This window comes from Oncorhynchus mykiss, chromosome 31 (genome assembly GCF_013265735.2).
Source record: "Oncorhynchus mykiss isolate Arlee chromosome 31, USDA_OmykA_1.1, whole genome shotgun sequence".
In the NCBI taxonomy this organism is placed as follows: Eukaryota; Metazoa; Chordata; class Actinopteri; order Salmoniformes; family Salmonidae; genus Oncorhynchus; species Oncorhynchus mykiss.
The window spans coordinates 16,420,665-16,437,785 of record NC_050571.1 but is presented as its reverse complement, the minus strand read 5'-3'; the positions used below and the strand labels follow the sequence as shown (position 1 = coordinate 16,437,785).

Here is a 17,121-nt window from a genome sequence, read left to right as displayed (position 1 = left end):
ATGAAATTTAATATATAACCATATATGGGTTTGAGACAGGGAGGGAGGCATCTTAGTTCTGTGACCTCACGGTGGTCTAGCCTGTGACCAGGCTAATGGTGGGCTAGCTAGAGCTCTGTGTTGGCTTTGACACATGCACTGAACTTTTTGTCTTGATTTATACTGCAACAATGTACGAGCACTAAAATACATAAGGAATCTTATCTTATCATGCTCTGCACAGACAAGACAAGATCTAACAATGCAGAGGGTTTTTAACCTGACAAAATTTGGAATGATAATCTTTGAGTCAAGAACAAAACATGAAAGTCAAGAAGACACTGGAAGGCACCGAAGAACACACACATTCACAAAATAATTCACACACACATTTGATAAATACTCAAAAAGAATACTCACATACTCGTACAGGAGTAAATGAAAACACACACACTTTGAAGTACACTAACACTCACCCTGTGTGAAGAAGGCCTACAGCCAATTGAATACTGAAATGGCTATCGAGTTTGTTAACGCACTGCTAAGTAACGTGTCAAGATGATGTGAAGTTGGCATCAGGCATTTAATATATTAAAATTAGTTGCTTATAATGGATTTGCGGAGTTGAGTCCATTTGTACTAGATAGACATACAACTGAGTTGGGTTATTTCAGTTCACCCAGAGGTATAGGAGGATGTGTGTGTAATGACAACGTGATGCTAGTGATACTGTAGGTCTATGACAGTATGGAGCGGAGTGACTGTACAATGTAATCTGGGCTGCTAGGTATACTCTGACACATCTCATAACACCTTCGTAATCCAAACCTAGCTAATCCGTAGGCTACTGTTACAGCAGTTCTCTGCACAGCAACAGGAACACTGAGAGACATGGAGTAAAAACATACCTTAACAATGGACAGGGTTTGGAGAAAGGTCACGTCGAAGTGTGATCATGTGAAAAGTTGTAATTTACATTTTTCATTATGTTTTGACCAACAACAACACATGTTGAGCGCATTATTAACGCAACGCGCATATAGCCAACATATTTGTAACATTTTATTTGCTGTTTATTTTGTTCCTTTGTCAAATGGTTCATACACTGTGTTTTACGACAATGTTTACAACATGTCATCCTTTGATAAGTTTAACGTTCATAGATAGTAGCCTACCGACTTTTACACCAGATTTCCACCAGGGTTCGCCATTTCATTACACCTGAAAGTGCATCGAACCCCCATCCTATTGAATTGACCATTTCGAGGCCTACTACTGTACCCGAAATTGGTTACAGTATATCTTGATCAATCTTGATGTATAGGCTACAAGCAGCTGAATAAGTGAATTGTAATAGAAACATTGTAACAAGCAAGATACCACAGAGTGCGCACAAAGTAGTCTTACATTTTCCCAACATCTAAATCCACCTACTCATTTGTCTTTGAGAGGCTTTGTTTTATGGAAAAATACTCACTGGTAAAGGTGGTGATGACTATGCCGAGTGAGCGTTTAGAAATTCCGGTGTGGCTTTGCAATGTGCTCACCACCAGACTAGTATTCTGCCAGCAGCACAAATGACGTCATGTTCGTATGGTAATGACGAAAGCTTCAAAAATAAACGCAGGCATTTCAAAACATTGCAATCTAGATAACTAATTCAAAACATACTGAATTTTAATAAATTGACACTTTTATTGTGCCAACAAGAAAAGGCAATAATTAATTTATGAAAATATAAAATAATAATATGGGTTTAGTGGCTATTATTTTGACACTGGTATGTTGAGAATATTGGGCTGTAGAGAGATATTTTCTACCTGCCTCAGGTAAAGGGGGTGTAAAATACTCAGTAGGGTCTCTACTACTACTAACCAAATATGTATAGTTTTGGGAGGGGACTGTGTCGTACATTAAAACAAACTAAAAACGGTTAGTGGACACCAAATTGAGTATTTTCCACCCCACTTTAGCTGAGACGGATTGAAAAGATCTCTACAAGCCTATATGTATCCCATGCACAGTCTAATACAGTGTATTGCATTGTGAGCTATGGAGAGTGTGGAAAACCAAGTGTTGCTGAATATGTGCGACACAGTTCCCCTGAAAAACAAACCATTTGGTTAGTAAAGACCCTACTGAGTATTTCCCACCCCAGTTTATGAGACAGCTAGTACAGGTTCTCTCTACAACCCAATAAGTATCCTATGCACAGTGTATTGTACGCAAGTGAATGGAGTGGGTAAGCTGGAGTAAGGGGTCATCAGCACGCTATATTAAACCTGTTGCCCAGCATAATAGACCAATTGAAGTTTTGCAGACTTATTGAGTAATTCCAATAACATACAGTGAATTCGGAAAGTATTAAGACCCCTTAACTTTTTCCACATTTTGTTACCTTACAGCCTTATTCTATAATTGATTCAATTGTCCCCCCCCCCCCCCCCCCCTCCATAAATCTACACACAATATCCCATAATGACAAAGGTTTAGAATTTATTTTAAAAAAAGTGAAACTGAAATATCACATTTACATAAGTATTCGGACCCTTTACTCAGTACTTTGTTGAAGCACCTTTTGCAGCGATTACAGCCTAGAGTCTTCTTGGGTATGACGCTACAAGCTTGGCACACCTGTATTGGGGAGTTTCTCCCATTCCTCTCTGCAGATCCTCTCAAGCTCTGTCAGGTTGGATGGGGAGCATTGCTGCACAGCTCTTTCAGGTCTCTCCAGAGATGTTTGATCTGGTTCAAGTACGGGCTGGGTCACTCAAGGAGACTCATTCAGAGACTTGTCTTGGCTGTGTGCTTACGGTCGTTTTCCTGTTGGAAGGTTAACCTTCACATCAGTCTGAGGTCCTAAGTGCTCTGGAGCAGGTTTTCATCAAGGATCTCTCTGTACTTTGCTCCGTTCATCTTTGCCTCGATCCTGACTAGTCTCTGCCACTGGAAAACATCCCCACCTCATGATGCTGCCACCACCATGCTTCACCGTAGGGATGGTGCCAGGTTTCATCCAGATGTGACGCTCGGCATCCAGGAAAATAGTTCAATCTTGGTTTCATAAGACCAGAGAATCTTGTTTCTAATGGTCTGAGAGTCCTTTAGGTGCCTTTTGGCAAACTCCAAGCAGGCTGTCATGTGCCTTTTATGGAGGAGTGGCTTCAGTCTGGCCACTCTACCATAAAGGCCTGATTGGTGGAGTGCTGTAGAGATGGTTGTCCTTCTGGAAGGTTCTCCCATCTCCACAGAGGAATTCTAGAACTCTGTCAGAGTGACCATCGGGTTTTTGGTCACCTCCCTGACCAAGGCCCTTCTCCCCCGATTGCTCAGTTTGTCTGGGCGGCCAGCTCTAGAAAGAGTCTTGGTGGTTCCAAACTTCTTCAATTTAAGAATGATGGAGGCCACTGTGTTCTTGGGGAACTTCAATGCTGCAGACATTTTTTGGTACCTTTCCCCAGATCTGTGCCTCGACACAATCCTGTCTCGGACCTCTACGGACAATTCCTTCGACCTCATGGCTTGGTTTTTGCTCTGACAATCACTGTCAACAGTGGGACCTTATATAGACAGGTGTGTGACTTTCCAAATCATGTCCATTCAATTGAATTCACCACAGGTGGATTCCAATCAAGTTGTAGAAACATCTCAAGGATGATCAATGGAAACAGGATGCACCTGAGCTTAATTTTGAGTCTGAATACTTATTTATTCTGTTTTTTCTTCATCATTATAGGGTATTGTGTGTAGATTGCTGATGATTTTTTTTGGGATCCATTTTAGAATAAGGCTGTAAAGTAACAACATGTTGAAACAGTCAACCTACACATACCACTATTTGTGTAAACTTTCAAAATAAATTCTGTCATAAATAATACAATATAAAAAATGAAATATGCCAAATGATCAATATTATTTTTCAAAGGTGGTTGCAGTGCTGTGAAAAACAGTTCTACGGCACTAGATCTTCCCAAAGTTTAGCATGTCTTTGCAGGGGGACTCTTATTTTTTTTGAATAAATCTGCGATCATGCCAGTTTTAATGTCCTGCTGCTAGGAGAACAGTCATCACCACCAGCACTAACTGAAAAAGTGAAATAGAGGAAGAAAGAGGAGAACAGGGGAACAGAAATGTCAAACCACTTGATTTAACGCAAGATGGATTCTCTTTTTCACTTTTTAGTAGAATTGCTCTGATGTAGGATATATTTGATTTATATTTCTATAGAAGTTTGTAAATTCTTTATGTGACACCATGGACTCTAACATAATGGCATCTCTAGAAGAATTCATGGAAAGTGCGTTGGTGACTTGGGTATGTTTGAAAGCTTATTTAAATCACTTTAAGATTCTACAGTAGTAGGCCTAGATATACATGATGATGAATAGTCTTTAATAAAACATGCTTTTATGGAGTACCAACACATTAAAATCCTGTACATAAACAACTTGTAAATAAGATTTTTTTCTCACATGAGATCATGCCATTTTATGAATCATTTATTGCTCTTTATTTACAGGAGTTATAACAAACATGATTGAGTTGAACTTGAATCAGATGCAAATGCTTGTCAAAATGTTTGTCACATGAAAAGGACAGCAAACAACACTTAGTTCTCTAACTTCTCCTTTTCACAGCTTCCTATACCCTGGCTCTTAGAATGTCTCTTGTTGTTTTTCCTTGTAGCTGTCACTTCCTATACCCTGGCTCTTAGAATGTCTCTTGTTGTTTTTCCTTGTAGCTGTCACTTCCTATACCCTGGCTCTTAGAATGTCTGTTGTTGTTTTTCCTTATAGAGGTCACTTCCTATTCCCTTTCCTGTTTTTTTTTCAGTAAAATATGACCATCTCTGCTTTCATTGATCTACACCACAGATTCTAGATAACAGTTTTCTATATTAGCAGCGAAACCCCCTTATTTATATTATTTAACCTTTATTTAACTAGGCAAGTCAGTTAAGAACAAATTCTTATTTATAATGATGGCCTAGCCCAGGAAAACCCTAATCCGGCATGGTTCACATTGAAAGGTAATTTAAGATTGAGCCAATGTATTCAGCGTTTACCGTGAGTGCAGTATCCGCGATTGCCGGAACATTGCCTTTAATTGTCAATCGCGCTATAAAGAGGATCTTCAGCTCTACGGATTGAATAGAGCTCTTAATAGGATCCATCCTCCCTCAGGTACAGCTCTTTGATGGTGTAGTGGACAGGGAGGACAACGTCATGCTCTACAACCAGTACATGGACGTGGACTACACGTCCCAGAATTCCCATGACCGCTACCTGAGGCTGACCAATGGGATCTTTCTCAACGAGGTCATGAGGATCATGTAAGTTCACACTTTTTCAGAGGCTTCAAATTTTATGTCTAAATGAATGTGTGTTCAATTAAATACATTTTATTTTTACTGTCTGTCTGTCTGTCTGTCTGTCTGTCTGTCTGTCTGTCTGTCTGTCTGTCTGTCATTCCCAGAGACCCCAACCCGAAGCTGGAGCATTTGTACCGCAGTGGAAGAGACGACCAGATTCTCAGAGTCCAGAACTTCTCCATCCTCAACCGACACCTCAGGGCCTTCTACCAGGTATTGTTATTTTTGTCGTGTTTGATACACAATCATGTCTTAGTCAGAGCAATTTACTGTACAAGGTCCAGACTTAAGCCTAGGGAGACATCCAGTCAAATCTCTCTGAGAAATTAACTTAAGTCTGATACAATGCATTAAACACACAAAAAACACACAAAAACACACAAAAAACACACAAAAACATGAGTCTTAAGTCTTAAGTCATTCAAACCCTCTGAACAGTTGATTATCATGGGAGGGACACCAGTGAGTTTCAAGGAATATTCAGGGAATATTCAGAAATATTTTGGATACAATTTATTGACAGGACTGTTTGTCATGACAATAATTTTGTCATGTCTGGTGGTCCTACTATGTCATTTTATTTCTTGTGGTTTCACTTTTTGCTTTGTGTTGTGGAACCTTAAAACACCATCAGCACGTGGTCACTCTGCAGCCTCATTTCTCTCTACCAGGGCTTGTGTCTGAGAACCAAATATAGCCATTGTACTACATAGAACAGACGTGAACAAGTAGCCCTACTTTCCCCACTAACGTCGTCTGTGTTTGTATTTTAATCTGAACTGGCCAACAGGATGCTAGTGGAAGATTTTGTCATTTCAATGTTGATTGAGTATCAACTGCAATGTGGTTAGGGAAATTACAATCAATCAATATTTTTATCCCTTCAAGCTCTCTCTTTGCTCAAACCCTGTCATTCTGTCTATAGGAAGACCTACAGCAGCTGATTCTGATGCCTCTTCCAAACACTGCCATTTTGGGGCAAGACCCCCTAACAGGTAAAAAGAGCCTGTTAAAAGTACAGTATCTCTGATTGGCCTTCTATGTTGTCTATGAGAGTGTGATGGGAACAAGATAGTCATAAGAGCTGTAACTTGCAGAGGCAGCAGTGGAGGAGTTGAGGAGATTGCTACTGCTTTTACTGGGATGTGCGATACAGGTGATGTCTCTCTCTCACACACACACACATACACACACACACACACACACACACACACACACACACACACACACACACACACACACACACACACACACACACACACACACACACACACACACACACACACTGCAATTGTAACTTTACCAACCTTACTGACTACTCATTGTTGGTCAGCAACAGTGTGAGAGGAAGGAAACATTCATACAGCAAATCCAGTCGCTGGACATCGAGACTCAAACGTCCATTGCCAACTGTATCCAGGAGGTCGGTTCAGTTCCCTACTCATCTACCCATATCCACCATTAACGTTCACCACAAGTTTGCCATTTTGTCCCGGAATGCTCAGTCAAATACCGTTATTACCATAGAGAGGTAAGAAACTGTTGTTCCTGCAGGTGACCCAGGACCCCAGAGCAGTGCTGCCTCTGCAGTGGGAGGAGCTGGGAGGGCTGGAGGAGGTGGAGCTACAGGTGCTGTTTGGCTCCATGGCCAGACAGATCCAAGGCCTGCTGGCACAGAGAGACACACACCTGGAGGTACATACACATACTCACAAATAATGTCCAGAACAACAGAAGAGGAATTGAATTACAAACCAGGCCTTTCAGCCATTCAGCCTCTTATAGGAGAGTGTATTCCCAGTTAAAGTGTCACTGTGTCAAACTCGATTTAAAAGGCTCTAAGGGTTTCTTACACTAACAGATTCACACAGAACCTGGTCCTGATTTTATCACCTACCTGTCACCTCTTGCTGCCCCCCCCCCCCCCCCCCCCCCCCCCCCCTCAGAGGATAGCAGAGTTGTGTTGGACAAGCGAGGTCCAGCAGGTTGAGTCTCTCATGGCGCTCCCAGGTGGTCATACTGAGGAGCTGCCCCAGAGTCTGGCTGTCCAGCTAGCAGACAGCAGGGCCAAACTACGATTCCTCAAACAAGAACTGTAAGACGTGTGTGTGTGTGTGTGTGTGTGTGTGTGTGTGTGTGTGTGTGTGTGTGTGTGCGTGCGTGCGTGCGTGCGTGCGTGCGTGCGTGCGTGCGTGCGTGCGTGCGTGTGTGTGTGTGTGTGTGAGACTGTCATGTCCTTGTGTGCATGTCTGGTAACTGTTAGAAGTATGTCGTCCATTTCTAGGGAAGACAAAGGCAAGTTTGTGTGTGTGTGTTAAAGGTTTTTAAATTGGAAGAGGACTATTTTGTAAAAGATGTCTGTGGTTTAGTAGCACAATACTATCGAAATAATGACATCTGTTTCTATAGGGAAGACAAAGGAGATCAACTATTGGATTACAAGCAGGAAGTTCAAACTATGGAGGAGCAGTTGAAGAAACTTCAGAAAGAGGTAAGATTTTCTGTAGCAGCACTACCAGTAACTGTACCGGAACTTTACTTTTGTCCTCCCCTGAATTCACCTCCATCTTGTCTGTGTTGGGCAGAACCGCAGTCTTCAAGGTGAGGTGCGGGGAATGCGTGCGTTGCGTGACGAGCTGGACTGTCTTCGTGACCGTGCAGGCAGAGCTGAGCAGCTGCAGACAGAACTACAGAGCTGCACTCATAGACTACGCAGCCTGGATGTCACTCGCACACAACTGAAGGTATCTCCACCAATACACTACACACTGTTTAGTACACAGAGACACTACTGAAGGTATCTCCACCAATACACTACACACTGTTTAGTACACAGAGACTCTACTGAAGGTATCCCCTACACCACCAATACACCACACACTGTTTAGTACACAGAGACTCAACTGAAGGTATCCCCTACACCACCAATACACTACACACTGTTTAGTACACAGAGACACTACTGAAGGTATCTCCTACACCACCAATACACTACACACTGTTTAGTACACAGAGACACTACTGAAGGTATCTCCACCAATACACCACACACTGTTTAGTACACAGAGACTCTACTGAAGGTATCCCCTACACCACCAATACACTACACACTGTTTAGTACACAGAGACACTACTGAAGGTATCCCCTACACCACCAATACACTGCACACTGTTTAGTACACAGAGACTCTACTGAAGGTATCCCCTACACCACCAATACACTACACACTGTTTAGTACACAGAGACACTACTGAAGGTATCCCCTACACCACCAATACACTACACACTGTTTAGTACACAGAGACACTACTGAAGGTATCCCCTACACCACCAATACACCACACACTGTTTAGTACACAGAGACACTACTGAAGGTATCGGCACCTATACACCACACTCTGTTTAGTACACAGAGACACTACCGAAGGTATCGACACCAATACACCACACACTGTTTAGGACACAGAGACACTACTGAAGGTATCTCCACCAATACACTACACACTGTTTAGTACACAGAGACACTACTGAAGGTATCCCCTACACCACCAATACACCACACACTGTTTAGTACACAGAGACACTACTGAAGGTATCCCCTACACCACCAATACACCACACACTGTTTAGTACACAGAGACACTACTGAAGGTATCTCCACCAATACACCACACACTGTTTAGTACACAGAGACACTACTGAAGGTATCCCCTACACCACCAATACACCACACACTGTTTAGTACACAGAGACACTACTGAAGGTATCCCCTACACCACCAATACACCACACACTGTTTAGTACACAGAGACACTACTGAAGGTATCGGCACCTATACACCACACACTGTTTAGTACACAGAGACACTACCGAAGGTATCGGCACCTATACACCACACACTTTTGACAGACACAATTGAAGGTACCACACCACACCACACCAACTCTACTGTCAACTGTAGCCACACAGCTGATGCTTGGCACATTCCAAAAAACAACCCTTAGCCCCTTCCCAAAAACAACCCATAGCCCCTTCCCAAGCTACTTTCCCTCTGTGTTTGCAGATGGGCTTACAGAAGGTGAGCTCCCTCAATATTGATGACATTGTTACAGTTTCTACATGTAGTATAGGTGCTAGTGGGGCTGTGGCGGTCATGACATTGTTACCGTTTCTACATGTAGTATAGGTGCTAGTGGGGCTGTGGCGGTCATGACATTGTTACAGTTTCTACATACATGTAGTATAGGTGCTAGTGGGGCTGTGGCGGTCATGACATTGTTACAGTTTCTACATGTAGTATAGGTGCTAGTGGGGCTGTGGTGGTCATGACATTGTTACAGTTTCTACATGTAGTATAGGTGTTAGTGGGGCTGTGGTGGTCATGACATTGTTACAGTTTCTACATGTAGTATAGGTGCTAGTGGGGCTGTGGCGGTCATGACATTGTTACAGTTTCTACATACATGTAGTATAGGTGTTAGTGGGGCTGTGGCGGTCATGACATTGTTACAGTTTCTACATACATGTAGTATAGGTGCTAGTGGGGCTGTGGCGGTCATGACATTGTTACAGTTTCTACATACATGTAGTATAGGTGCTAGTGGGGCTGTGGCGGTCATGACATTGTTACAGTTTCTACATGTAGTATAGGTGCTAGTGGGGCTGTGGCGGTCATGACATTGTTACAGTTTCTACATGTAGTATAGGTGCTAGTGGGGCTGTGGTGGTCATGACATTGTTACAGTTTCTACATGTAGTATAGGTACTAGTGGGGCTGTGGTGGTCATGACATTGTTACAGTTTCTACATGTAGTATAGGTGCTAGTGGGGCTGTGGTGGTCATGACATTGTTACAGTTTCTACATGTAGTATAGGTGCTAGTGGGGCTGTGGCGGTCATGACATTGTTACAGTTTCTACATACATGTAGTATAGGTGCTAGTGGGGCTGTGGCGGTCATGACATTGTTACAGTTTCTACATGTAGTATAGGTGCTAGTGGGGCTGTGGTGGTCATGACATTGTTACAGTTTCTACATGTAGTATAGGTGCTAGTGGGGCTGTGGTGGTCATGACATTGTTACAGTTTCTACATGTGGTATAGGTGCTAGTGGGGCTGTGGCGGTCATGACATTGTTACAGTTTCTACATGTAGTATAGGTGCTAGTGGGGCTGTGGCGGTCATGACATTGTTACAGTTTCTACATACATGTAGTATAGGTGCTAGTTGGGCTGTGGCGGTCATGACATTGTTACAGTTTCTACATGTAGTATAGGTGTTAGTGGTGCTGTGGCGGTCATGACATTGTTACAGTTTCTACATGTAGTATAGGTGCTAGTGGGGCTGTGGCGGTCATGACATTGTTACAGTTTCTACATGTGGTATAGGTGCTAGTGGGGCTGTGGCGGTCATGACATTGTTACAGTTTCTACATGTAGTATAGGTACTAGTGGGGCTGTGGTGGTCATGACATTGTTACAGTTTCTACATACATGTAGTATAGGTGCTAGTTGGGCTGTGGTGGTCATGACATTGTTACAGTTTCTACATGTAGTATAGGTGTTAGTGGGGCTGTGGCGGTTATGACATTGTTACAGTTTCTACATGTAGTATAGGTGCTAGTGGGGCTGTGGTGGTCATGACATTGTTACAGTTTCTACATGTAGTATAGGTACTAGTGGGGCTGTGGTGGTCAAGACATTGTTACAGTTTCTACATACATGTAGTATAGGTGCTAGTGGGGCTGTGGTGGTCATGACATTGTTACAGTTTCTACATGTAGTATAGGTGCTAGTGGGGCTGTGGTGGTCATGACATTGTTACAGTTTCTACATACATGTAGTATAGGTGTTAGTGGGGCTGTGGTGGTCATGACATTGTTACAGTTTCTACATACATGTAGTATAGGTACTAGTGGGGCTGTGGCGGTCATGACATTGTTACAGTTTCTACATACATGTAGTATAGGTGCTAGTGGGGCTGTGGTGGTCATGACATTGTTACAGTTTCTACATACATGTAGTATAGGTACTAGTGGGGCTGTGGCGGTCATGACATTGTTACAGTTTCTACATGTAGTATAGGTGTTAGTGGGGCTGTGGTGGTCATGACATTGTTACAGTTTCTACATACATGTAGTATAGGTACTAGTGGGGCTGTGGCGGTCATGACATTGTTACAGTTTCTACATACATGTAGTATAGGTGCTAGTGGGGCTGTGGTGGTCATGACATTGTTACAGTTTCTACATGTAGTATAGGTGTTAGTGGGGCTGTGGCGGTCATGACATTGTTACAGTTTCTACATGTAGTATAGGTGCTAGTGGGTCTGTGGCGGTCATGACATTGTTACAGTTTCTACATGTAGTATAGGTGCTAGTGGGGCTGTGGCGGTCATGACATTGTTACAGTTTCTACATGTGGTATAGGTGCTAGTGGGGCTGTGGTGGTCATGACATTGTTACAGTTTCTACATGTGGTATAGGTGCTAGTGGGGCTGTGGTGGTCATGACATTGTTACAGTTTCTACATACATGTAGTATAGGTGCTAGTGGGGCTGTGGTGGTCATGACATTGTTACAGTTTCTACATGTAGTATAGGTGCTAGTGGGGCTGTGGCGGTCATGACATTGTTACAGTTTCTACATGTAGTATAGGTGCTAGTGGGGCTGTGGCGGTCATGACATTGTTACAGTTTCTACATGTAGTATAGGTGCTAGTGGGGCTGTGGTGGTCATGACATTGTTACAGTTTCTACATGTAGTATAGGTACTAGTGGGGCTGTGGCGGTCATGACATTGTTACAGTTTCTACATGTAGTATAGGTGCTAGTGGGGCTGTGGCGGTCATGACATTGTTACAGTTTCTACATGTAGTATAGGTGCTAGTGGGGCTGTGGTGGTCAAGACATTGTTACAGTTTCTACATACATGTAGTATAGGTACTAGTGGGGCTGTGGTGGTCAAGACATTGTTACAGTTTCTACATACATGTAGTATAGGTGCTAGTGGGGCTGTGGCGGTCAAGACATTGTTACAGTTTCTACATACATGTAGTATAGGTGCTAGTGGGGCTGTGGCGGTCATGACATTGTTACAGTTTCTACATACATGTAGTATAGGTACTAGTGGGGCTGTGGTGGTCATGACATTGTTACAGTTTCTACATGTAGTATAGGTGCTAGTGGGGCTGTGGCGGTCATGACATTTTTACAGTTTCTACATGTAGTATAGGTGCTAGTGGGGCTGTGGCGGTCATGACATTTTTACAGTTTCTACATGTAGTATAGGTGCTAGTGGGGCTGTGGCGGTCATGACATTGTTACAGTTTCTACATACATGTAGTATAGGTACTAGTGGGGCTGTGGTGGTCATGACATTGTTACAGTTTCTACATGTAGTATAGGTGCTAGTGGGGCTGTGGCGGTCATGACATTGTTACAGTTTCTACATACATGTAGTATAGGTACTAGTGGGGCTGTGGTGGTCATGACATTGTTACAGTTTCTACATGTAGTATAGGTACTAGTGGGGCTGTGGTGGTCATGACATTTTTACAGTTTCTACATGTAGTATAGGTGCTAGTGGGGCTGTGGCGGTCATGACATTGTTACAGTTTCTACATACATGTAGTATAGGTACTAGTGGGGCTGTGGTGGTCATGACATTGTTACAGTTTCTACATGTAGTATAGGTGCTAGTGGGGCTGTGGCGGTCATGACATTGTTACAGTTTCTACATGTAGTATAGGTGCTAGTGGGGCTGTGGCGGTTATGACATTGTTACAGTTTCTACATGTAGTATAGGTGCTAGTGGGGCTGTGGCGGTCATGACATTGTTACAGTTTCTACATACATGTAGTATAGGTGCTAGTGGGGCTGTGGCGGTCATGACATTGTTACAGTTTCTACATGTAGTATAGGTGCTAGTGGGGCTGTGGTGGTCATGACATTGTTACAGTTTCTACATGTAGTATAGGTGCTAGTGGGGCTGTGGTGGTCATGACATTGTTACCGTTTCTACATGTAGTATAGGTGCTAGTGGGGCTGTGGCGGTCATGACATTGTTACAGTTTCTACATGTAGTATAGGTGCTAGTGGGGCTGTGGCGGTCATGACATTGTTACAGTTTCTACATACATGTAGTATAGGTGCTAGTGGGGCTGTGGCGGTCATGACATTGTTACAGTTTCTACATACATGTAGTATAGGTGCTAGTGGGGCTGTGGCGGTCATGACATTGTTACAGTTTCTACATGTAGTATAGGTGCTAGTGGGGCTGTGGCGGTCATGACATTGTTACAGTTTCTACATACATGTAGTATAGGTGCTAGTGGGGCTGTGGTGGTCAAGACATTGTTACAGTTTCTACATGTAGTATAGGTGCTAGTGGGGCTGTGGCGGTCATGACATTGTTACAGTTTCTACATGTAGTATAGGTGCTAGTGGGGCTGTGGTGGTCATGACATTGTTACAGTTTCTACATGTAGTATAGGTGCTAGTGGGGCTGTGGCGGTCATGACATTGTTACAGTTTCTACATGTAGTATAGGTGTTAGTGGGGCTGTGGCGGTCATGACATTGTTACAGTTTCTACATGTAGTATAGGTACTAGTGGGGCTGTGGCGGTCATGACATTGTTACAGTTTCTACATGTAGTATAGGTGCTAGTGGGGCTGTGGCGGTCATGACATTGTTACAGTTTCTACATGTAGTATAGGTGCTAGTGGGGCTGTGGCGGTCATGACATTGTTACAGTTTCTACATGTAGTATAGGTACTAGTGGGGCTGTGGCGGTCATGACATTGTTACAGTTTCTACATGTAGTATAGGTGCTAGTGGGGCTGTGGCGGTCATGACATTGTTACAGTTTCTACATGTAGTATAGGTGCTAGTGGGGCTGTGGCGGTCATGACATTGTTACAGTTTCTACATGTAGTATAGGTGCTAGTGGGGCTGTGGCGGTCATGACATTGTTACAGTTTCTACATGTAGTATAGGTACTAGTGGGGCTGTGGCGGTCATGACATTGTTACAGTTTCTACATGTAGTATAGGTGCTAGTGTGGCTGTGGCGGTCATGACATTGTTACAGTTTCTACATGTAGTATAGGTACTAGTGGGGCTGTGGCGGTCATGACATTGTTACAGTTTCTACATGTAGTATAGGTGCTAGTGGGGCTGTGGCGGTCATGACATTGTTACAGTTTCTACATGTAGTATAGGTGCTAGTGGGGCTGTGGTGGTCATGACATTGTTACAGTTTCTACATGTAGTATAGGTGCTAGTGGGGCTGTGGCGGTCATGACATTGTTACAGTTTCTACATACATGTAGTATAGGTGCTAGTGGGGCTGTGGCGGTCGTGACATTGTTACAGTTTCTACATACATGTAGTATAGGTGCTAGTGGGGCTGTGGCGGTCATGACATTGTTACAGTTTCTACATACATGTAGTATAGGTGCTAGTGGGGCTGTGGCGGTCATGACATTGTTACAGTTTCTACATGTAGTATAGGTGCTAGTGGGGCTGTGGCGGTCATGACATTGTTACAGTTTCTACATGTAGTATAGGTGCTAGTGGGGCTGTGGTGGTCATGACATTGTTACAGTTTCTACATGTAGTATAGGTGCTAGTGGGGCTGTGGAGGTCATGACATTGTTACAGTTTCTACATGTAGTATAGGTGCTAGTGGGGCTGTGGCGGTCATGACATTGTTACAGTTTCTACATGTAGTATAGGTGCTAGTGGGGCTGTGGCGGTCAAGACATTGTTACAGTTTCTACATGTAGTATAGGTACTAGTGGGGCTGTGGAGGTCATGACATTGTTACAGTTTCTACATGTAGTATAGGTGCTAGTGGGGCTGTGGCGGTCATGACATTGTTACAGTTTCTACATGTAGTATAGGTGTTAGTGGGGCTGTGGCGGTCATGACATTGTTACAGTTTCTACATACATGTAGTATAGGTGCTAGTGGGGCTGTGGTGGTCATGACATTGTTACAGTTTCTACATGTAGTATAGGTGCTAGTAGGGCTGTGGCGGTCATGACATTGTTACAGTTTCTACATGTAGTATAGGTACTAGTGGGGCTGTGGTGGTCATGACATTGTTACAGTTTCTACATACATGTAGTATAGGTGCTAGTGGGGCTGTGGCGGTCATGACATTGTTACAGTTTCTACATACATGTAGTATAGGTGCTAGTGGGGCTGTGGTGGTCATGACATTGTTACAGTTTCTACATGTAGTATAGGTGCTAGTAGGGCTGTGGCGGTCATGACATTGTTACAGTTTCTACATGTAGTATAGGTGTTAGTGGGGCTGTGGCGGTCATGACATTGTTACAGTTTCTACATGTAGTATAGGTGTTAGTGGGGCTGTGGCGGTCATGACATTGTTACAGTTTCTACATGTAGTATAGGTGCTAGTGGGGCTGTGGCGGTCATGACATTGTTACAGTTTCTACATGTAGTATAGGTGTTAGTGGGGCTGTGGCGGTCATGACATTGTTACAGTTTCTACATGTAGTATAGGTGCTAGTGGGGCTGTGGCGGTCATGACATTGTTACAGTTTCTACATGTAGTATAGGTACTAGTGGGGCTGTGGTGGTCATGACATTGTTACAGTTTCTACATACATGTAGTATAGGTGCTAGTGGGGCTGTGGTGGTCATGACATTGTTACAGTTTCTACATGTAGTATAGGTGTTAGTGGGGCTGTGGCGGTCATGACATTGTTACAGTTTCTACATGTAGTATAGGTGCTAGTGGGGCTGTGGTGGTCAAGACATTGTTACAGTTTCTACATACATGTAGTATAGGTGCTAGTGGGGCTGTGGCGGTCATGACATTGTTACAGTTTCTACATACATGTAGTATAGGTGCTAGTGGGGCTGTGGCGGTCATGACATTGTTACAGTTTCTACATGTAGTATAGGTGCTAGTGGGGCTGTGGCGGTCATGACATTGTTACAGTTTCTACATACATGTAGTATAGGTGCTAGTGGGGCTGTGGTGGTCAAGACATTGTTACAGTTTCTACATGTAGTATAGGTGCTAGTGGGGCTGTGGCGGTCATGACATTGTTACAGTTTCTACATGTAGTATAGGTGCTAGTGGGGCTGTGGTGGTCATGACATTGTTACAGTTTCTACATGTAGTATAGGTGCTAGTGGGGCTGTGGCGGTCATGACATTGTTACAGTTTCTACATGTAGTATAGGTGTTAGTGGGGCTGTGGCGGTCATGACATTGTTACAGTTTCTACATGTAGTATAGGTACTAGTGGGGCTGTGGCGGTCATGACATTGTTACAGTTTCTACATGTAGTATAGGTGCTAGTGGGGCTGTGGCGGTCATGACATTGTTACAGTTTCTACATGTAGTATAGGTGCTAGTGGGGCTGTGGCGGTCATGACATTGTTACAGTTTCTACATGTAGTATAGGTACTAGTGGGGCTGTGGCGGTCATGACATTGTTACAGTTTCTACATGTAGTATAGGTGCTAGTGGGGCTGTGGCGGTCATGACATTGTTACAGTTTCTACATGTAGTATAGGTGCTAGTGGGGCTGTGGCGGTCATGACATTGTTACAGTTTCTACATGTAGTATAGGTGCTAGTGGGGCTGTGGCGGTCATGACATTGTTACAGTTTCTACATGTAGTATAGGTACTAGTGGGGCTGTGGCGGTCATGACATTGTTACAGTTTCTACATGTAGTATAGGTGCTAGTGTGGCTGTGGCGGTCATGACATTGTTACAGTTTCTACATG

The 17,121-nt window shown here is 43.4% G+C and overlaps 1 protein-coding gene across 1 annotated transcript in view; it reads left to right on the top strand.

The window, feature by feature from the left end:
• Positions 1-4,051: 4,051 nt before the first annotated feature.
• The window catches only part of LOC110504639 (girdin), a 57,438-nt gene continuing 44,368 nt past the window's right edge, over positions 4,052-17,121 (top strand). Inside the window, exons 1-10 of the mRNA XM_036970027.1 lie at positions 4,052-4,293; positions 5,163-5,311; positions 5,455-5,563; positions 6,276-6,345; positions 6,448-6,506; positions 6,690-6,773; positions 6,905-7,045; positions 7,297-7,445; positions 7,760-7,841; positions 7,936-8,094. Coding sequence (XP_036825922.1) covers positions 4,234-4,293; positions 5,163-5,311; positions 5,455-5,563; positions 6,276-6,345; positions 6,448-6,506; positions 6,690-6,773; positions 6,905-7,045; positions 7,297-7,445; positions 7,760-7,841; positions 7,936-8,094 — 1,062 coding nt within the window. The 5' untranslated portion in view covers positions 4,052-4,233. The remainder of the gene's footprint in view (positions 4,294-5,162; positions 5,312-5,454; positions 5,564-6,275; positions 6,346-6,447; positions 6,507-6,689; positions 6,774-6,904; positions 7,046-7,296; positions 7,446-7,759; positions 7,842-7,935; positions 8,095-17,121) is intronic.